The 8391-nt window shown below is 38.4% G+C and overlaps 1 protein-coding gene across 1 annotated transcript; it reads right to left on the reverse strand.

The window, feature by feature from the left end:
• Nucleotides 1-3153: 3153 nt before the first annotated feature.
• LOC145816696 (AP2-like ethylene-responsive transcription factor AIL1) lies at nt 3154-6085 on the reverse strand. Its single transcript, XM_082912592.1, has 7 exons — nt 6021-6085; nt 4102-4184; nt 3928-3936; nt 3749-3837; nt 3591-3664; nt 3453-3503; nt 3154-3298 (listed from the first exon to the last, which is right to left on the reverse strand). Exons 1-7 carry the CDS (start codon nt 6083-6085, stop codon nt 3169-3171), a joined length of 501 nt encoding a protein of 166 aa, XP_082768718.1. The 3' UTR covers nt 3154-3168.
• Nucleotides 6086-8391: the final 2306 nt, after the last annotated feature.

Consider the following 8391-nt stretch of genomic DNA (forward strand, 5'->3'; position numbering starts at 1 on the left):
GCCTCTTCTTAGAGGGAAAACTCCCCCGGTCGGGCGTCGGATGGCCTCTCCTTCGACATCGGCAATTTCAACTCTATCTCCGCGGGAATCTGATACCTCTCGCGCATCTCCTCCAACTCCTCTGCCGTACATGTCGATTTATCGGCTTTCTTGTGCCAGTCGTTCGGCTCCACTTGACTAATAGGTTTCGCGGCCGCAATCATCATCATAGGACGAGCCGACACTGCCTTACTAACTACCCCCCATCCCTTCGCTCTGCACGGTACTGTTCCCCCAACTCCACTGCATCGTCGTCGCCTAATGAATCAAGCCTTGCAGTTGTTACTTCCTCTTGGGCCATTTCTCTTGTGTGTCGGCGAATGGCTTCGGACGCGGGCACAAGAAAGTTCACAAAATGTTGTAGAGGTGTATCACTGGAAACAAACGAGTTTATTTTTGGGACGTGCTGGTTTTTTGAACAAAGATAGGTAAAACGGATAAAACCAAACGCCCAAGGCTTGCCTGTATTCCAAGAGTCAAGGTCAAATTTTGCCAGTTTGAAAATTTTCATAAAATTTTCAAAACCACCTTTTCAAACACTCTATATTGACTTATCCCTTCGTTTCTTGCTCAACGCCTAACCTTCCCCATTATGGGATTCCGCCACGTGTACGACCACGATCCACTGCCCCCTTCCCCTACCTTGTCTTTTCCACTTCAAATCACCACGTGCCTTGCCACTCCTCGAGCCCCGCGCACCGCCACTTCTCCCTCCACCCGGTCACCCTTTGCGGTCGGCCCTCCTCACGGTCAGTCCCTCCACTCGGTCACCCTTCGCGGTCGACCCTCCTCACGGTCGGTCTCTCCACTCGGTCACCCTTCGCGGTCGGAACTCCTTACGGTCGGTCCTCCTTACGGTCGGTCCCTTCACTCGGTCACCCTTCGCAGTCGGCCCTCCTCACGATCGGTTCCTCCGCTCGGTCACCCCTCGTCGACAGTCTCTCACAACCCTCGTTTTCTTCATTATTCCCTTCGTTGGACTAAAGCTGCAATTGGGAATACGGGACTACTGACATGGGTAAGCCCATAAAGGATATGGCCCACCGCCTAAGGTCCAATCTATGATTCAAATACTAAAGCCCAACACTCGTGAAACCCAGCATTACACCAAACACCAATGACATCTAAACACTTGGCAAGTAGAGAATCACCCACATCAGCAAACAAAGATCCTGCAAAGTTATTGCACCACACTTTAGTCATTAATGAGTTTTCCTGCAGCATTTATTGCGATGACCCTTCCCCGTCGGGACAGAACGGCCTCACCATGAACAAAGTAAGCTAGAGCATAGACTTTCGGCCAAGGTGACAGGTCGGAAGGGAAAACGAAATGATTAGCAGAGGATATAAGTAGGCATCAAAGACAAGGAAAGGGTTAAGCTTTTCTATCACTAATCTCTCTCTACATTCCATCTCTCTTTCTAACTTGCTCGTCGGAGGGTTCGCTGGGGGACTCCCTGTTCCCCGTTGAACTCTTGTGCAGGTCTCTCTGTGAGCTTGATACCTCGGGCACCGGTTTGGGAAGCGTGGATCAAATCCGACCTGTTCCATCTGGAACATGCTGTATCATCACAGTCTAACCTATCCACGAAAATTCGAGCTCAAAATTTCATAGTTTATAATACTTGCACTGCTGGAAATTAGAGTTTTAGAGGCGTTTAAAAAACGCCGCTATAACTCTTAAAAACGCCGTTAAATCCTTGTGCGGCGTTTATCACCAAACGTCGAAGATGCGGCCGTCGCTATAACTCTATGGCGCTTTAGAAACGTCGCTATATTACTATAGGCGCCGCTAAAAGTTCTCCTAACGGTAACATGACATCACCGTTCTATTTAGCGACGTTTTAAAAACGCCGCCGTATCTGTTTTTCAAAACTCCAACTGTTGGTATGCTATTTAGCGACGTTTTTAGAAACGCCGTGATAGCCCCTTTCTTTTTTTTTTTTTAAATTGTGCTAATTTTATGTTATTGAACTAAAGAAATACCTATAAAAAAAACTAAAAAATAGCGATAAATTTTTCATAGTTAGCCATATTCGATATAAGCACAGGCCCACAAGAACCAAATTGTAGATGGAAACAACCAAAGTGTCCATTTGCCACTGGCTGACAATACCAAACCAGTGGCTTAAAACCCATCTTTAAGCAAGCATTGGTGTCTACAGGTCTATCTATGGTTCTATCCACAGGTCTATCTATGGTTCTATCCACTTCCACTACAAAAACATTAGAGACTGTATGCTCTTCTTGAACTCATAAAGAGTTATAGTTCACAACTGAAACGAGTCAACTGCTCAGGATACATACTATTCCTGCAAAAATAGATCAAACCAATTTCAATTATAGAGATCATATGTAACATATCTAAAGCTGTTATAGAAAATAGATTTAACAAAAGTCAACCCTTCTTGATTCAACACAGTTCTTCATCCAACAAATCAAATTTAGTTGGTGAATGAAGCAACTTGTGATTCTACTATATTTTAGGTAAGCATCAAGATTTTTCTTTTAATATTTCTCGTAAAAAAAATCCATTAATATACAGCAGCCTCTGGGCCTTGAGTTGAGGACAAATCAATGGTGACCACAATTCAATTTTCATGTGGGATGATTGAAATCCTGTATTGTGGTTTGGGTTCTTGACCAATTTAATGGGTATGTTTGATGAGGGAAAGAGCCATTAGGCTGAAATACCCGAAATTTACAACCAATTTTAGAAAAAAACATCACAATAGATAAAAGAAATTGATTTTACAAGTTTCTATACACACATCTTTTGACAAGAGACTATCCATGTTAAATTCCAACCTTGGATTCACAGAAGCTAACTTCATTGACAGAAACTACAAAATACAAAATGAATACACAATACCCATTAAGTCAAAGTTAGTGACACACTAACCCCGTGAAATTTTATTGCTGCTATGTCATAGGCCTCAGCAGCTTCCTCCTGGGTGCCTGAAAATTGCAGTTAAATCAGAACCAGATCGAAATGAAATCAAAACCAGTACAAGAACAGAAAGCCACAGATTGCATTTAAATAGTTGCATTTTTTTAGCAAATTATGTAGCAAAACCACTAATGTCTTGGCAGAATTTGAAATGAGAAGATTTTTTAGCAATTAGATGTCTACGGGAAAACGTTTTTGCCCAAATAAATTGAGAAGATGCAAAGGAACTCACTGAATGTCCCTAGATAAAGGTCCTTGTTTCCTGCAACTCTGCCTATCCGAGCTTGCCAGCGTCCATGTTGATGATGTCTGTTGAAGATTACATCAGAATTAGAGACCCATAAAGAAGGGCAGGGTCTGGGAACGACGAGATGTACATCAAATATACTTCTACTTATAATTAAAGGAAGTGTGCCAACAAAAATTATAGATTAACAGATGTATGTGCAAAAAATAGTAAGACCTTGTGACTCCTCTGTACATTGAAGCACCCCTTGAGAAGCCACTGCTTTTTCTGCAAAGATCAATATATTAGAGATAAAAACACATCAAACAAAGAAAACAAACATTGTTGTCTAATATACAAAGGGATAGACTATACCTTCTTAAGTGAGCAACATATTCTTGTCTGGTCATGTTCTTCATATGTTCAAGTTCTTGTTGATAGTTTTCCAGCTAAATCATCAATATACAGAGTCCCATGTCAGTTACAAAACAATTGTTAGATGAAATAAGCTGATGAGAGGGTCAGAGAACCACCGGAAAATTGATATGGGTCGAAGGGCCCCAATACTTGAGTGCAGCTAAATCATAAGCTCTTGCAGACTTTGCTTCCATATCATAACCCCCTGAAAATTAGTATTTGGCAATGATGATGCTATGAGAATTGAAGGAAAGAACATGCTTATTACTCAATCATTGTCAATAACAAGACTTACCCAGATAAACTGATAGTCATTATTGGTATCACCCAGCAATGAAGAACATGAGAAATGAGGAAAGAATAGTATATTAGTCACTTGAACAACAAAAGATGGCCAACAATGCAGGGCCTGGCAAAGTAAAAATCTTAAGGAGGCAATGTGGATGGATTATATGTTTCCTTCACTAACCTTGCCTTCCTTTCCTGCTTTGTCCCTCTTTCTTACAACTGTTGTCCCATAGATGGGCTTCATATCTACCAGTCCATCTATGCCTGATGGATGATAATCCACAGAGAGAAAATCAAAGTACTAAACATGAAAACAAGGGAAACACGACTTATAAAAATAAATAAAGGGTGATCCAGTACACTAGATTCCCGTTAATGCAGGGTTTGAAGAGAATAAGATGTACAAAGTCTTATCCCGTTTGGGAGCTGGAGATTGCAATCTGAAACCTGGGCCTCCTTAGTCCCCTCCTTGAACAGTGTTTGGTACACCTCATGGCCTCTAAATGCATAGTAAATCCAGCTCATCAATTAGTCTTGAAGGGACAAAGATACCATTTCCATGCACATGTCAGACATTCAAATACTCATGTACAAAAATTTAATGTTCAGGTGCAAAATGCATATATAGTAACTACATAATGAATTGATTTTTTTTTAATTATTAAAAAATTAAAAAATAAATAAAACACAATCATAAACCATGGTCTCAACAATCCCTGATAAACAAGCAATTAATGGTGCGATTTGCATCATGACATTGTCTTCAATATCCAATCACCTGTTACCAAAAAGAAAAGAAGCCAGCATAGAGTCCAAAGGTGCAGCTCAGCTCCAGGTTAGCTCAACTCAGCTCATGGGTGTTCATAATGTACCAATCACAAGTTGCATAAAATTGTCAAAGCTATTCAACAACACAAAAGAGAGAAGAAAAAGGGTCAGCTCAGCTCATCAGGATAAGTGGACCACCTCAGAAGGATATTATTACTATATTTAAGTCTGATACACAAGAAAATAATTAAAATGGTCAAAGTATCCAAAGGTGATGAAATTTAATAACAACATAAAAAATAAAATAAAAAAAATCCTAACCCAAAAACTGTCTTGAGAAGTCTAACCATATCCCCCAAAATCATAACTTTAAAAGCAAAAGAAGAAACCAAAAACCAAAAACATTGAAACCAATTCCAGCGAGTCAACAGTTGAATTCTATATTACTAATTACAGCAAAGGCAGACAGTAAGAAGATGCCCATGAAGAGCTCTGCAGTAGAGTCCTTGAAATAAAATAAAATAAATACACTTGAAACAATTTCATTGTTTTCCTCAAAAAACTTTAAATGTCATTATTTCAATAACAATATATTCTATCATTTTCCATAGAACTCAGAGATTCCCTCTAAAACAATTAAAAACAGAGTGATTAACAAAACTAGACAGTTAATTTGAATGTTATTTTGGGGTGTGGTTTTCATTTGCAACCACCATACCTATACCTTCACCATGTGCCAAATTTTGTCGGTTTGTTGTGAATATTGTTTTGTTGTTCTGGTGATTGCATCTCCTAACTGGTCTTCTGGTTTTTGATGATACAAAAAATGCACAAATATGATAATGGCATCCAAAAACTTATTTCACATTTTTTATTCTCCTTTTACAAGTCCACAAAAAGTGTTACACGAAGTTCTTGGTAATTCCTAGTTTCCTGTCCTCTACACTACATGATTACAGTAAAACATACAGACAGACCCAAACTTTCAGACTAACATTTTTCAACATACAAAACCCAAAATTCATGAGAAAAGAGGCTTTAAACGAGCAGAGACAATGAAAACATACCAATTGTGAGCACAACACTTAAACATACAACACAAATCTGACTAATTGTAAGTTATATAGAGTTGACCAATTCAGATGAATTGAGACTAGCATTTAAAAAGTTTAGGCCAGCCTGGCCCAATAAGCCTAATTATCAATTCAAAGCCCTTAAAAATGTGGGCTAGCTTAGGCAGGCCACCAAAACAGTGCCACCTCTATGCAGGATGTGTATTTCTCTAGTAAATGTTGGAAAAGTTCCTATAGAGAGGAGTACATAGTTAATTACCAGCTAGTTGTCACAGTAGTAATGAAGAATTGTGATCCGTTGGTGTCTGCTCCTCCATTTGCCATGGATATTACTCCTGTAATAAGAAAGGGAAAAAAAAATTAAATCAAAATTCTTGTGGCAAACTTGAAAGCCTAGAGTTTAGATAAGGTACTTGCGAGGGGTTTTGTGCTTACCAGGGCCGGTGTGCTTCAGTTCAAAATTCTCATCAGCAAAGTTGTCACCATAGATTGATTCTCCACCCCGCCCATCACCAAGAGTAAAATCACCTCCCTGGATCATAAAACTGGGAATGATCCTATGGAATTTGCTCCCTTTGTAATGGAGAGGCTTCCCACCTTTTCCAGTTCCTTTCTCCCCTGAAATGAAAGGGATCACTGCAAATGTAAATATGTAAACAAAGTTCCAACGTAATTCTAGTGAGTAGTTTTAACATCAAATTGTGGGCCTCATCCTCCGGCAAAGTTACTGCTTCCAATCCATCAAGGCTTGTAGGCAATTATCACTAGATGACGCAGAATTCCCCCCCCCCCTCTTTTCTTGAGCCATACAGTAGTGCACATCTAAACAGTAAGTACAAGTTCAAACAAAAGCTATTTTGCAGTTTGGGTAACGCCGTTATACCAGAGTTATATTACAAAGCACCAATTGCTTTCAACATCTGGCAACTTTAAATCACAAAGCTCCAAAATTACCAAAATCCATTTATTTTAATTTTTCATATATCCGATTGTTTAATATCATTTTTATATTTTGTGTCAAATCTTACAATTCTCATTTCAATTTGCTTTACAAGTAGCAAAATTAATATTTTAGTGCATTGTTGGATGTTCAAGGCAAAAATATTATTCAAGCTTCTAATACACCCATACAATTTATGTGTGAATTATGAAAGAGCATTGTAAATCTAACCAATCAAAAGCTATGACCTGACCTTAGAAACTAAAGACTCCAGACATCACCAACATAACTCATTTAAATGTTCCGCTTATACACTGGAACAACACCTCCTTGGGAAAATAACATTTAAATGAACTTTAGAGATCGATGTGAAAACCAAGACATCCTAGCCAGACAGAGCATAAAACAATATAACAAAATAAGATTGAGGAACAACAAATCTGTATTGATGCAATTCAAATTCTAGCTGTCAATCCATAATTAGTACTTTTCTACATCTGAATTGACAAACTCAGAACTAGATAAATGATAAATACATACCATTTGGTATATCCTTAAGCTGTGTGCCTTGACCCTGCTGTTTACCAGGACTTCACCCTGGTAAACCGACGTAGCAAACTTCAACATCTGGCAACTCATTTTAACTTCAATTGACGAATCAAATTATGCTATTTAGCTATGTAAAAGTTCCCTGTCAATTGAAGTTTTACATGGCTAAATATGAGAAATGTAAACTTCAGCATCTGGCAACTAATTTTAACTTCAAATGATGCAATTCTACCAGTCAGTTGTATTACCAAATATGAGAAATGTTATATCCAACACCAACCGGAACTGATCCTGTTGTCTCTCTCATTGTTATTCAATTTACTAAATTTCTAACTTCACTCTTAATTAAGTAAACAATTTTTTTCAAAAAAAAAAAAAAAGAAAAAAAGAAAGAGTTATTGGATAAGAAGTCTAGAAGGAGAAAGCCACCAGTCCTGCAGACAAAGGGTTAATTACACTTTTATCTCCCCTCAACTATCAATGAATATTGCTTTACCACATCAACTTCAATACTGTACATTGAGAACCATTAACTATGAAAAATGGTACAAATACCCTTCTTTTGGAAGGGTGGAAGTGAAGCAATTTTTATAGTTGAGGGATCCAAATGTATGGTTTTAAAGTTATGGGGGTAAAGTAATATTCAGTGATAGATCAGGGGGAAAAAGTGTAAAGAAGACTGATAGAAGCAATATCTAGTCCATCATGCCATCTGTCTACAAGTAATTTTCCACAAGGACTTCACACTAGCACTCCTTTTGGTAATACGCCAAACAATTAGGTAGCCCAACTGAAAAACTAAGTCCTTTTATGATACATGTGAAATCTCCTTCTGAACAAAAAGGTCCACACAGTATCCTACTTTCCCACAATGACCTGTTTTGAGTCTTTCAGACTTCTTCCAGTTACTAGGAAAGCAGTTATAACTGTCATGGTGTCCAACCATGTCTCCCAAATAACAGTGGGTGTTTTACTCGTGTATCGTGTAGTGGTAGCATTTTGCATCATCAAATTATTCCTTTTAGAATTTCCATTTATTTTTTTATTTGTTTTCCCTCGTCTCTTAAAAGATTGTATCCCTGTCAGGTTTTGACAATAGCAGTATTATTAGTGCAATTAACCCAAAAGATGGAAGAAAGTA

Source organism: Camellia sinensis, unplaced genomic scaffold, assembly GCF_055761805.1.
Source record: "Camellia sinensis isolate YWXY unplaced genomic scaffold, ASM5576180v1 Unanchor4, whole genome shotgun sequence".
NCBI lineage: Eukaryota > Viridiplantae > Streptophyta > Magnoliopsida > Ericales > Theaceae > Camellia > Camellia sinensis.

What these genes read in the sequence shown, in the direction of transcription:
- LOC145816696 (XM_082912592.1), bottom strand. Translation starts at nt 6,085, where the DNA reads ATGGCAAATGGAGGAGCAGACACCAACGGATCACAATTCTTCATTACT. An exon ending in ACTACTGTGACAACTAGCTG is followed by an intron (nt 4,185 to 6,020) that starts GTAATTAACTAT and finishes ATCATCCATCAG; the next exon opens with GCATAGATGGACTGGTAGAT. An exon ending in CGACCCATATCAATTTTCCG is followed by an intron (nt 3,665 to 3,748) that starts GTGGTTCTCTGA and finishes TTGATGATTTAG; the next exon opens with CTGGAAAACTATCAACAAGA.